Source organism: Mustela lutreola, chromosome 7 (genome assembly GCF_030435805.1).
Source record: "Mustela lutreola isolate mMusLut2 chromosome 7, mMusLut2.pri, whole genome shotgun sequence".
In the NCBI taxonomy this organism is placed as follows: Eukaryota; Metazoa; Chordata; class Mammalia; order Carnivora; family Mustelidae; genus Mustela; species Mustela lutreola.
Genome location: NC_081296.1, coordinates 140,307,174 through 140,321,521, shown reverse-complemented (window position 1 = coordinate 140,321,521; position 14,348 = coordinate 140,307,174). Strand labels below are relative to the sequence as shown.

The window sequence follows — 14,348 nt, the reverse complement described above, 5'->3', positions numbered from 1 at the left end:
CATCCGGATCTGCCTGGTTATTTTCTCAGAACTTCTAAACGAAAGCACCGCCCAAGCTCAACCCCATAACTGTCTTTCCTTTCCTCTGGCCGTGAGCTCCACTGAATGCTGGTGCCAGGCAAATTTGGTTCTACAGAGTTCCATGTTGTTACTTGATGAAAACTCAACCCTCTCATAACTCTTTGCAGCTTCAAAGCAAAATATTTAAATCATGAGAAATCTTTTTTTGTATGTGTCTGTGTATGTGCTCCCAAGCGCATACTGATGTATTCTGGAGAGGAAAGTGATGTAGGAGCTCCCTGGGTCATAGAGAGGCCCCTCAGATGAATGATCTGAACACACAGCTCAGTTCTCCATCGTTCATGAAATACAAGACCTGAGATACTCGTCAGAACCAGCCGACGAGCCAGATGTTGGAAGGAAGGATTTATTTGAATCTTTTATTATGGGAACCTGTAAACATGTGATAAAGTAGAAAGAGCAGAACAACATCCAACCTGAGCAATCACCAGTACAGGACCGATCTCATTTTATCTGTGTCCCCACCTACTTTTTCAGCTTCCATTAGGTTATTTTAAAGCAACTCTGTGACATTACATCATTTCCCTGTGAATACCTAGTATGTAGCATTACTAACACCACCGTCACACCTTAAAAATTAGCAACATTTTCTTTATAACATATATATGTTATATGCAAATGTTCAAATTTATGGCGGTGGTATAAATGCCATTTTTTAACCTTTAATTTAAAATCAGAATCCAGGGGTGCCTGGGTGGCTCAGTCAGTTAAGCGTAGGTGTTTAGCTCAGGTCATGATCCCAGGGTCCTGGGGTTGAGCTCTATGTTGGGTTCCCTGCTCAACAAGAGTCTGCTTCTCCCTCTGCCTGCCACTTGCCCTGCTTGTTTGGTCGGTCTCTCTCTCTCTCTTTCTCTCTCATAACAAGAGAGTCCCTGTAGAGAGTCCCACAGCCTGGATTTTTATTTCTTTTATGGCAGCCCTGTGGTGCTGTTTAACATGTCCTTCTATCCTCCGTATTTCCTACAAATTAGTTTGATTTAGATATTTAGTTGGATTTACATTTGATGTCTGTGGGCAAAACTGCTTCATAAACCATGTTGTACTCTCTTGTCAGAAGGCACATAAGGTATAGTTTTCTCTTTTAGTGATTTTAGCAGCTGTTGATGTTTATTGCTTAGATCCATTAGTTAATTACTTCATTTAATAGCCAAAATACAAATAATCAAATATAGCTCCTATTAGAGCATCCAATAATACAATTTATATAGGAAAGATAGGATAAGTGTTTGGCTTTTTCCCTTTATTTTTTAGTTTTCAAAATAATGAGTAGTTTACTATCATCTTCCAATGACCAATCAGGGTTTCCTGTTATGTTTTTAGTATCTTTGTAAACTCATAGGTTTAAACACATTTGGTGTGTTTTAGTCCATTTTGCTTATTATTTTTATTGGTGCTTGGATTGTGCCATCTCAGTCATTGGCTCTTTTTTACATGGTCCTGGTAACCTTTGATGTCATCCACATAACAAGGAAGCTAAGATCTTCCAGACCTTGTCCCAGACCTGGTTTCTCTTGGTGGGAAATGGTTCTTAGAGACAATAATCTAGGCACTTGGAGGTGCTCATTGTTCCTGGGTTGGTCATCCTCTCTAGACCTTTTCAATGGACAGAGTTAGGAAATTAGTGGGTTTTGGTGGTGATTAAAAATATGTCATAAGTTCTTACTTATACTTTCTATTCAAATTGAAAATTACAGGGGATTTTATTTAACCTCTTCTTTCTATATTGTACCCCCTTTCCCTATACTGAGAATCTCGGTTCTCAAGGATGCCACAGATGATGGCCCTAGTACCTCACGTCATTACTCATTCACTTTCTCCTGCCTGATCACAGAGCAGCTTTGGAGCTACAGCGCCCACACTAGCAGTAACAAGATGATTGTCGCCTGGTTCTTTAATTGTTGCATAGTATTCCATTGTGTGGAACTGCCATGGTTTAGTAAACCAGTCCTCGCTTCTTGACATTTATATTGTTTTTCATTTGAGAAAGGTGGGATAGGAAATCTTAGGAAGTCAGCAGATTGTGCCTTGACAAGTTTCTAAATAAACATTAGTACAGTGCTCTGTGGTTTTTCAGGTACTTCCACAAAAAGGATACCTCATTGTTGAGGCAGAGTAGACTCAGAGAGGCTACTCAGAGCCTCTCTAAGTTCCTCATTATGTTAGGGTCAATATCCTGGATTTCAAATAAAACACTTTCTAAGCAAACTTGTTTCAACCTGTTCCCTTTTGTTCTTAAGTGTGTTTCCACTGTAAACATACAATGTGATTCTTTTTTTATTATTATTATGTTATGTCAGTCACCATATGGTACATCATTGGTGTTTTGGGGATTTTTCTGTTTTATTTTGTTTTTTTAAAAAAGATTTTATTTATTTATTTGAGCGAGAGCAAGAGAGAGCACAAGAAGGAGGAGTGGCAGAGGGAGAGGGAGAAGCAGACTCCCCACTGAGCAAAGAGTCCAATGCAGGGCTTGATACCAAGATCCTGGGATCATGTCCTGAGCCCAAGGCAGACTCTTAACTGACTGAGCCACCCAGGTGCCCCACATCATTAGTTTTTGAGGTAGTGTTCTATTATTCATTGTTTGTGTATAACAACCAGTGCTCCATGCAATGCGTGCCCTCCTTAATACCCATCATCAGACTAACCCATCCCCCATCCCTCTCCCCTCTAAAACCCTCGGATTGTTTCCTGGAGTCCATGGTCTCTCATGGTTCATCTCCCCCTCTGATTTCCCCATCCCTTCATTTTTCCCTTCCTTCTCTTAATGTCCTCTATGCTATTCCTTATGTTCCACAAATAAGTGAAACCATCTGATAATTATCTTTCTCTGCTTGACTTATTTCACTTAGCATAATCTCCTCCAGTTCCATCCCTGTTGATGCAAATGTTGGGTATTCATCCTTTCTGATGGCTGCATAATACTCCATTGTATATATGGACCACATCTTTATCCATTCATCTGTGGAAGGGCATCTCAGCTCCTCCCACAATATGGCTATCGTGGACATTGCTGCTATGAACATTGGGGTGCACGATACATATGTAGTGAAAAGAAGGCCCACATACAATGTGTTTCTAACTAGCAGTGTAACCTTGGACAAGTTACTTGAATTCCCTGGGTCTTCCTTTCCTCATTTGTGTAACAAAGGTACCAGGGTCCCCACACATGGGGATGGAAAGGGGACCAGGTGAAATGAAGCACATCAACAACTAAAATGATTGGGCCTATACTAAAATAGAATAAATGCTTACTATTGTATTTTCCTAATGTGATTAATATTTTTATACCTTTATGTTTAACATGTTTGGTGAAAAAATTCAAATAATTTCATGTAATGTTAGCACCCAGAGACAATGCCCATTTTAGTGTATTTTCCTCCTCAATTTATGTGTACAGGGTGATCATGCAAATAGGGTGATTCTGTAGCCTGCCTTTTACACCAAGCCAGGGTTCAATTTTTAAAAACGAAACTTTTTCTGTAAAGGGCAAGACAGTATAAATTTTAGGCTTTGTGGGTCATATGGTCTGTGTCACCACTACTCAGTTCTGTGATGTAAGAACAGCTACACTGTAACAACATTACAATATAAACAGCATAAAGGAGGGGATATGGCTGTGTTCCAAAAAAAATCTTTATTTATAGTTACTGAAAGCTCAATTTCATATACTTTTTCATGAAATATTCTTTTTTAAATTTTTTCAGCCATTTAAAAATGTAAAAACCATTCTTAGCTCACAACCCATAAAGAAATAAGGGGCCAGATGTGAGTTTGAGGCCTGTTGCTTGAGACCCTTGTGCTAAACCATAAAAATCACTGAAATGCTTCAGGATACCAGAAAGGTAGACGTTAGCAGGTTGGGAGGGGTTAATCTTCCATTTCTTTGGGAGAGAAGGTCAGAGGGGCTCTCTCTTGGTGTGGTAGCGAATCAGTCTGAGTAAGGACTGGAGTTCACAGAACAGATTGAGAAGTCAGCTGGTGCCACAATGCTCCCACTACTTTCCCTTTCTGGTCCACACAGCCGCCCGCCCCAGACACACAGGTGTGATTCCAAAGCTTCCAGGTAAGGAAAACTGCTTCAATTCCTTAGCAGCCCAAGACCAGTCTAGACTTGCACTGATCTCCTGACCCTGGGCCAAGGGTCAGCTCCTCAGATCACACTGTCCCTGGATAGCTAGCTGTTGAGGGCTGGGTTTTTGTGCTGAGAGCTGGGGAACCTCCCTTCTCTACAGAAGGGTCCAGCCAGGAAGCAGGCTCTGAAACTGCTTCTGCTACCTGCTCTGTCTAGGATAGCACATTTAAGCCTTAAGTTTGCTTTCCTCATTCTGCCCATCTGCAAAGTGGGAATAACAACTCCCAAACCCTTGGAAATCCTCCTTTATGGGATCAGGAGGTGTGAGTGGCTTCTTCAGATGGTCATAAGTGTTTCTCAGAAGCCCCCACTGGCGGGCTCAGAGTGCCATAGACCCGTGACTGTGTGCCCTACTATTAGGGTCAGTAGCCAGAAAGGTCAGCTAGATTTATGGGTTCCTTTGAAATGAGGACTGGGGTGCGGTGGCCGCTCTCTCCCAGCATTTTGTTTTTTATCTGACCGCATGCATTGTTACAAAGTTAATTACCAATGTTTGCTTCCTGTGGAAATATTTCACGAGACACCCCGTCAGCACGGACCCTGCATTTGCAACTTGTGTTTTGCTGATCCATTTGGCTTTTTTGAAAATTTGGGCCAAGACCAAATCTTCCATAAAGGTCTGTGGGCTGTGACCATAGCCCTCAGCTGTTTGCTGTGTTGTTCCAATTTCACAGATTTAGCTTTGTAAGGGGAGAAAAAAAGAAAATGGGCCATGAATTTTTTTGTTGTTGTTGTTTTAAGGACTCAGTTCTTTATGCTATGGATTAAATTCTCTATTTCTCAACCATGGGGCATCGGACGACCTGCATTGCCACTCACCTGTTATGTGGTCCCGGGAAAGCACCTTGACCTTTCATGCCTTGGTTTTCTTATCTAGAAAATGAGGGTGATGGCTTCCATAGAGCCCTCTAAGGGTTTTTGAGAAACCAGATGAGCTAATGGCCTGACAGTTTTTTTGAGTAAAAAGTGCTACATATTTATGTGTGTGAATTCACAAAAGTGAATGGCTCTAGTATTCCCAAGGTCTTATAATTCCAAGCTAGACCAAAAAATAATTCTCCCAATTGTCTGCTCCTCTAAGGAGTTTTCTTAGGAGAAAAATGCAGGAAAAGTATGTAGGAGCCAAATGCTGGGAGCCTCACATGTCATCCTGAGGAATTCAAACTTTCTCACTGTGAAGATGGTAACAAGGCATGGAAGGCTTTGAGCTAAGAGAGGGTATCAGAGGGTGGTGGGCAGGGTGAGCTGGAGCAAGAGAGATCTGCATCTCAGAGCATGTAATCTAAAGCTTTGCTGGTGGTTTTTGGAGGAGAAAATGAAACCACAGGAATTATTGAGAACCTAAGGCTTCCTCTTAGGACCGTCCCCTCTGCCCAGAGCCTCTGCAGTCTGCGGGAGGGAGATGGAAGTCAGCTGGATGCACAGTGGCTGCCTGGCTTCAATTTGAAAAGTCCCGGGTGTTGCCAGGATTGTATCGCTGGGCCCATTCAGTCATTCAGCCACCTCCCCATCCATCCATTTCATGGACGCTCGTTCTCCCATTCCAGTTGGGAGACCTTGACCTGTGAGCTGTGACATTCTATAGTGCGGGAAATTGCAAAGGAAGTGGGAGGCCTCCGTGACTCTTGGCCATCAGGCAGAGCTTGTCTAAGAGCATACCCTTCTTCACAAACAAAACAAAGCAGGCCTGAGAAAACACTTCATTGGGATTGGATTGGATTGGAAATATGTCCATCAAATGGACTGACACTTGAACTAGGCAGACCAACCCAGCCTTTGGCTCCAGTTCCTGTAGGATCTTATGTTGGCTTCCCAGAAGTCTGAGTCCCAACCCCCCATTCCCCCCCAACCCCTGACTCCTTTCCTACCTGAGCTGCTAAAATGCCCCATTGAGACTCCTTTGGGCCTTTTAGCACCTCTGGACTTAAAAGTTCTTTGATGAGAATTTGGTCTTCTTTACCTTCCATAAGTCCCCACAACACTAAAGTAATGCTCTGCCTGTGGTTCAAATTTTTTGAAAAATTTCTTTGACAACTCAGTCGGAAATCACTAACACTCTCAGCTGCACCTGTCATTAGAAAATAGGACAATCTGTCCCTTGGCTTTCCACTTTGAAAAATCTTGCCAAGCAACCTTGGGGAACACATATAGTAGGTGATCAATAAATGCCAGTTAGATTAAATTTCTACAACATACCAATTCAGCAAAACTTGGAATACCCACTAACAGCCAGGTGTTCTAGACTCTGGGAATATACAGATATATAGGAGTAGACCTCCATCTAAGTTCCTGAAACTCTACTTGGCCATGGTCCATGCATGGCATGATCAAAGTTCAACAAAGTGGGGATGGGTGATGAAAGAGATGAGAAAGATATCAGCAAGTCTCCACCTCCTTTAAATACACAAGAAGCCTCTAGTCAAGGATTTCTATTATTATCTCAACTAAGATGTTTAAAAGCAACTTGATTAAGGAACGCAAGGCGTCAAACATGTGCTTTGTTTAAAAGGCAAAGCTTTTATATGGAGTACACATCTATGTTTGTCCCAGATTACTCAGAAGTAGAAGCCTTCACAGCCTGCTGAAGGCTGGTCACCTTTGCTCTGGTGGTGGCCATGCTGGCATTGTGTGTCTTTATCACAAGACTGCCCCCAAGTTTCCTGATATTAATCCTCTATTGGAGGGCGTTTCCTGGTAGACTTCCCATGCCCAACATAGTGTAATAAAGAATGCCATAGCATTGCTAGCTCCAGGAGTTACTCATTTTATTCTGTGGGTGGTTTTATTTTAGGGAGATGAACAGCAGAGGGAGGGATGCGTTCTCCAAAAGAACAGACCTGTTGTTTGTGATCTGGTTCTGTTTATTACCACGCAGACTAGTAGTTCCTAGAGAGAAGGCGCCAGAGAGCTAAATTCCAAAATTTCTTTGTTGATGCTTCAGAGAATATCTTGCCTGCACGAAACCCCATGACCTTGAAGAGGAAAAGGAAAACACCAGTCTGAGTTAATGCCCATGGCATTTGGGTAGGTAAAAGGTAATACACAGAGCTGTCTTGAAAGCTACTCTTGTGCACAGAATAGGGATTGAAGAGCCTCAAGGGACTGCACCCTTTGGTCAGTTACATTGAACGTGTTGATACAGAGGCTTTGCAGGGTAAAGGCATCTGAGGACATATTCTTACGCTCTCTTATGATTGGAATGCTGCATGACATGGAAACAAGTGTCCCCGAGCTCTGCTTGGAAGGACGAAGAAATCCAAATGGGGGCTTCTCATTTAAGATCCGCATGATCCTAGGAGGTCATCCAAAGCTGCTCCATGAGGACAACAAGTGGGTGTCCACACTGCCATGACATCGCTTCTGTTGCCTCGCCTACGTCTACTCAGCAGGTGCTGATTTAGGCCTCACATCATGTTCTCAACACTGTGCAGTCCCATCTTGCGTCCTCCTGCAGGACCCAGGTTGAAACAAGTGCTAATTTCCCCTAACCCTCAGCTAACCGTGCCTAGGGTCTAAAGACCTCTGGTTTACGATATTTGAGAGTCTCTTGAAAGGGATCTCCTGGGTGACTTGCTTTGATACAGACCAGCTGCTTACGGCTTCCCAAGGGTCCAGTCAGACCCCAGAGTTTTGCCAGGTCAGGACCTCTCTTCTGGCATGGGAGGCAAGTTGTACACGGTCTGTGAGGTAAGAAGCCTGCACCTGTTGCCCTGAGTGACCCAGGCATCCCCATCACTGATGGCAGAGGTAGTAAATGGGTCCCAAAAGGCAGCTCATCTACCACCAGGATGACTCGGTTTAGGACTCAAGCAGAAACCCCTAATGTTTCTGCCAAGGACACACTGAGAACCTCTTGTCCCAGTCACGCAACACTGACTCCCCCCAAAACTCCAGTTCAAGGACGGTGAAAACCAACATGCTAGGGAAGAGTACAAGCATTGGGGGGAGGGTCACACAGTTCTGGGTTCAAATCTAGCTCTGTATGTGGACCAATCCCTTAACCTTTCAGAGTTTCAGAATCCTCATCTATAAAATGGGGTTGTTTAACTTGAAGCACTGATTCAGAGCACACAACAGCAACTAAATTATGGCTCTGCTTCGACCTACCTCCCGCCCCAGGGATCCTGCCATCTTTGGGCTCACCCCCACGCCCTCCCTAGCAAGGACGGCCACAGCATGAAGGCTGATTGTTATTACTACATTACATGTATATAGTTTCTATCGTGCCCTCACTTCAGTGTCCTCATTGAATTGTGTGATAGGCAGGGCCGGAGAGGGGCAAGAGTCAGGACCTGAATCCAAGCCTTTGGCGCCCAGCCCAGGCTCGCTTCCACCTCTCTGCTCAGCAACACCCCCTTCTACCCTACAGCCTCACCTTTTACGATGGACCCAGCAGTCCCCAAAGTCTGGTGGAGAGTAGCGATGAGGCCCATGTCTCTGCGAAAAGAAAAACAGTGCACTCAAAACTCACAAGAAGGGCTCTCGGCAGCTGCGCAATGCTCCAGCTGAGTGGTGTCCCACTCCAGGAGGATGTGCGAACGCTGGGAAATGAGATGGTCGCTGTCTTAGGGACCCACCGCAAAGAGGAGGCCATGAGGGTGCTCTTAAGCAAGTCAGCCGCTCCAGCCTGCTTGGGGCCCAAGGCTCCAGGTATTTGTCTGATGACCCTCCCCAGGGCTTGTGAGGATCCCTGTGTTTTGCCTAAAAATACAGGAGATTCCCAAATGAGGACCATCATGGCAAAGCATTGATTTGAAGCAGGTGTGGTTGTGAGACAGCTTGCACTTCCTGCTCCTTCCAGCGCCCGCATGGATCGCGCGCCCTCCGGGCTCCCGTCGTTGCTTTCACCTTAGCATCCCAGGCGAGCAGAACCTCCCATCCAAGGCCCGGGCCCAAAGAGGGACAGGCAGGTGGAGTGTCTCGTCCGGATGACATCCCTGTGCTATGGCTGTCAGCTCCCACAGGGGTGTGATGCCCTCCCCACGCTGACCACTGCGGCGAAGATGTTCGGGAGGATTTAGGGCCCTAGAGAGCCCGTTGCTCAGGCTGTGGAGGACCGCCCTCACTCCCCCATGGGTCAGGAAGCCAGAGGGGGACTCTGCTCGTTCTACTTGTTCATAGTCAACTCAGCTATCTCTCCTTGAGGGGGCGAAGGAATAAGGAGGAGGAGGAAGAGAGAGAGAGAGGGAGGAAGGGAGGATAGAAATGAAGAAGGAGAAAAGAGAAGACCAAACTACTTTTTCTCTTGCCCCAGAGGAACTCTGTCAGTGAGGCTTCCTGGTTTTGCCAGCGGCTCTTTGCAGATTCTGGATGTACATTTCCCTTAAGACTGGTTGCCTTCAGAGCAGGGGAAACAAACCAGAACCTCCCATAAATCAGTAGAGGTCACTGCCAAGAGCTTTGTACACTTGCTGTCCCTGCCAGTGATCAACTCATTGCATTTGGGAATTGGCCAAAGACCCTGAGTCCCATCTTAATTCTCATTCCCAGAAAAACCTCGGCGCTCCGTTCACCCACCCCCTGTTTACTGTCTTTGTGCTTCTTAGACAAAGCTGGCAAGGAGGAAAGAACAGAGTTCTGTAACTGGGTCTATCAAAGGCCCCATTTCTTGGCTTGGGGGAGCAGAGGAGAGTAGGAGGCAGCCATGGACCACTGCACTGTGTACACTGCACTGTGTACAGGCCCGGAGGGGGAGAGGCCGTACCCTACTCTGACAGAGTGGGTCATCCCATACACACCCATTCTCAACACCCTGTGCTTACATGGCTACCTTGGAGCCCTTAGCTCCAATACGCCCCAAGGTCTACAGAAGTTGCTGACGGGAGTGAGCCCACCACAAGGGGCCACGTAAAATTCACGAGTGGCTGGGACCTGAAACTGCTCTGGGAGTTGTAGTCTATGACTTTGTGTTTCGATCGTGCTTCATAGTCTCTAAGCTTTATGACAGCAGGGACTTTGTCACCTCAGTGCTTGACAGGGTGCTCGTCCGTAGTAGATGCTCATTAAATATTTGCTGACTGTTTCTGTGACGAAATGTTTAGACATGTGCTTTATCCTGTTCTTTTTTAACTGACAAGTTCATCCTTCTAATGGACCAGGCTTTTCCGTCCTACACTGAGGCTGGAGGAATTAGCTAGATCGGGGGCGAAGTTTGTTGCCACGGCCGGAAGTGCTGGACTAGGAGGGATCTCCTTACTTCTCTTGGGGCAGTACGGTGCGGGGTGAGAGGTGTGAGCTAGACCTGGGATTTGGATTCCTCCGAGAAGCCGGGATGAGAAGCAGGAGCCTGTTACCTTGGAGAAGGTTTGGAGAGGGTCCAGGTATGAATGGAAGGTCTCTCCAGATGAAATCAGGAGCCACCTGGCTCTGTCAGCCAGACACAAGCAATGCCGGAGACAGGAAGAAAGAGACAGTGAGTCATTAACATGACCTATGATTTAAATGGTAGAACAATTTAAAGAGACCACACATAGAGCGCCTCAGCCTAGGCTCTGAGGCCATTAGAGATGATCCAAGATGTTCACATATGGGATTCCTTCAAGCTGCGTGTGAGCCCCACTCCCCTTCCAAGCAGAAGGCAGGAGCTGAGGGGAGCAGAAATCACAAGTATGGCGCCTATAAACTCACAGAATGTTACTCAGGCCAGCCCAGCCGTGAACCTGGAAACAAGGTCACTAATACTGAATCCTGTGCTTCACGTTGTACATGTAAGAGATAAAGACATATTGTTTCTACCTTTACGGAACTTACACTAAAGTGGGCTGGATTTCTGTCTGAAAATTGCAGGAAAACACTAGGGGAAGCGTGTTCTCACTGAGTTTACGAAATGCACCACATCTAGATTATCAAAGTCGGTTTAGATCCAAGCCACTGTTGAATTTTGCTTGCCTCCATGAATTTTGCTTGGCTCCTGGCCAGGCATCTCTAAAATGTGCCCCCCCTGCTGAGGGGAGACTTCCCTTCCTCTACCCTCCCCTGGAAGGCAAGTCCCAAGGGAGAAGGCCCTTCATGACCAATCCCTCCTCTCAGCTGAGCACCATCTCCTCACGGACGGGCTCTTCATTGCCCCGAGCCCCGAAGCCCTCGTCCACATTCATGGGATGAACAGTGCGTGTATGTAAGAGAAGATGCTTCCTCTACCAAGCCAGCCTCTGCCAGCAAGCCCATCCTCCCTAGGGAAAGCCCACCACTCCTCTTAACAGGTCCTCTCTTGGGACAGCCAGGTTTTCCTGGACAGCTGAGCCACATCTATTCCATCACAACTGATAAATAATCTTTTTCCAATCAACAAATGCCCTCTTTTAAGACTCCCAGCTTACCCTGCCCTTGGTGAGGACAGATCTGTGAGGAAGGGCCCACAGACTATAGGAATTAGCTGGAAGTCAAGGGTGAAATTCAGCAACAAGGCCAGAATGCAAATGCCTCTAGAAGCCCGGGCGAGGAGAGGGCACCACGCCACAGCATCTGCCCCTCCTGGATGTAAGCCTTAGGCCTGGCGTATTTGCTCACATGCCCCGTAGATGGTTTCCAAGGGCACCCTTCCAGGACCGGAGAGTGGCTCTAACAGGCACAACTGACCTACTTGCACCGTTGCCTATGGAGTTGGGTTTTTTGGGGTTTTAAGATTTTATCTACTTATTTGACAGAGAGACATCACAAGTAGGCAGAGAGGCAGGCAGAGAGAGAGAAAGAGGAGGAATCAGGGTCCCTGCTGAACAGAGAGCCCGATACAGAACTCGATTCCAGGACCCTGAGATCATGACCTGAGCTGAAGGCAGAGGCTTAACCCACTGAGCCACCCAGGCGCCCTGGTTTTGTTTTGTTTTCTTTCTTTTTTTTTTTTTTTTAATTTGAGATACTTCTCAGTTCACATGCAGCTGCAAGACCTAATACAGAAATGTACCAGCGACCAGTTTCCCATAATGGTAACATCTACAAACCGTAGCATGATATCACAACCATGATGTTGACATTGCTATGTCCACCAAGTGTATCCAGTTTCCCAATTTTACCTGTACTGGTGCGTGTGTGTGTGTGTGTGTGGTTCTGTACAACTCCGTCACCCCAAGAATCCTTCATACTGTCTTTTATAACCACACCTTTCCCTACCCCCTCGCATCCTTACCCCTTGGCTACCACTCATCTGTTGTCCGTGTCTGTAATTTGTCATTTTGAGAATGTTACACAAATGGAATCATACAGTGTGTAACCTTCTGGGGATTGGCTTTTTCCCTCCATAAATCCCTGGAGATTCATCCAAGTGGCTGGGTGTACCACTAGTTGGTTCCTGCTCACGGCTGTGCTTGTGGTTTTAATCATTAAGCAATATTGCATCTCCACGTGGCACCAAGGCCCAATTACAAAGCCTTTGGGACCTGATCCTCAAGGAGATATCATTCTAAGGGAGAAGATTTGTGTTGTTTGGTGTTTCTGAGTGGGAAAAGAACAAAACAAACATACCGCAAGTGTTTCTAGATGCGCACAGCGTACCCCGGTTGGTCTCTTTCTTCAAACAGGAACCCAAATGGTCCCCTTTCCTTAGCAGTGGTTGACAGCTCTCTCTTGTGTTTTCCCTCCTCCTTCCTTCCCAGGAACACATCTACAAGCTGATGAAGAGTGACAGCTATGCCCGCTTCCTCCGGTCGAACGCTTACCAGGACTTGCTGCTGGCCAAGAAGAAGGTATCTTTGGGAAGGGCAGGCCTGCCTTTCTTAGCACTGTTAACCCTTGCCTGCTGCTTGCTGCTGGCGTCAAAAGAGATTATCATCCCTTGGGTTTTATTTATTTTCTCTTTTCCTCTTTCCCCTCTCTATCCGCTCCCCCTCTAAGGGAAGACAAGTAGAATAGTCACCACCTCAGCCCACCCCCCAGGTCCAGGGTGTAGCATCCTGTCTCCATGGCCCCATTACCTTGGCCTTGGGCGTTCTGCCCACAGCAGGTGACTAAATATCAAGGCCACGGTGGCTCAACATAAGATTTCAGGACTGGCGGTGACATCCGCAAATCACTTAGGAAACCGGAAAGAGCCCCTCCACTGCAACGTCCGACACCCTTACCACAGACTTTAGGTAAAATCTGACCTGCTCAGAGCTGAGGACGAGGCAAGGATCGGGCGACCCCCTCACTGAGTAGGAAACCTTACAGATTTCAAGTCCTCCCCCCAGACACCACTCTGGCCCCAGAAGTAACTCCTGGAATTGTCCCTTCCCCGATGCCCCACAGTGCTTGCCCTTTCTTTCAGCCACGAAATAACTGCTCGCTAGCTTTGTAATTCTCCTCTCCTTGGAATCAAGTCATGGTTCCCTGTAGCCCTTGGCATCTGGACTGGGGGGGGCCCAGGGACCCACAGCATGTAGGTGACAAGGGGCAGCTGAAACAAGAAGAACTCTGCTGGGTTTCTGGGAGGAAGGCAGGCAGAGCCGGGAGGGGCCTGGGGTCTGGAAAAGGGGAGGCAGGAGAGATGGTTGGGGACTCCGGTATGCCTGCAAACCCTCTGCGCTTTGCAGCTCTGCTCCGAGGCCCACGTGTGGTTACGTGTGGCTCTCCTTGCACCCAAATCCACAGCTTCCGTGCCACGCCACTCAGGACCATGGGTATCCCCTCGGCTCCCCTCGCAGCCAACCCCAGTCCCTGAGCTTACGGCTGTCCACCCATGCGTCCTCTGGCAGGCTGCCTCTCCAGGCCACACAGTCCTCCTCTCTGTGTACTGTCTGTCTCCCTCGTGTGCCGGGATCCTGTCTGCGTATCTGGTTGGTACCATTGAACTCCAGGGTCTAGAACAGCCTTTGTTTCCCGTTCTTCTGACATTAGGGAGCCCTGAAAACATTCCTGATAGTCTGAGGAAGGGAAAGGGAATTCTAGAATGCCCAAGCTGTCAGAAACCCAGCTTTATTGGTTGCCTGCACCCCTTCCAACAAGTGTCACTCTTCAATGGAAAACGGGAAGCCTGGCCTCATGCTGTTGGCCTTACAGGAGGGTGGAGATAGAGGGGAACACCAGATGCCCATTTTCTCAAGAAAAGCTACAGACACTTCTGGTATCTCTAGCCCAGATCTCATGGGGGAAGGCCAAAATGAATGTTCCAGTTTCTCCTGTCTCAAGACCCTGAACTGATCCCAGTTTGGAGAAATTC

General features: G+C 46.8%; 1 protein-coding gene across 4 annotated transcripts in view; it reads left to right on the top strand.

Moving 5' to 3' along the window:
• The window catches only part of RGS6 (regulator of G protein signaling 6), a 546,505-nt gene that overhangs the window by 508,474 nt on the left and 23,683 nt on the right, over window positions 1–14,348 (top strand). For all 4 annotated transcript variants that reach the window (XM_059182922.1, XM_059182923.1, XM_059182925.1 and 1 more), the window contains exon 16: window positions 12,808–12,897. In XM_059182922.1, coding sequence (XP_059038905.1) covers window positions 12,808–12,897 — 90 coding nt within the window. The remainder of the gene's footprint in view (window positions 1–12,807; window positions 12,898–14,348) is intronic.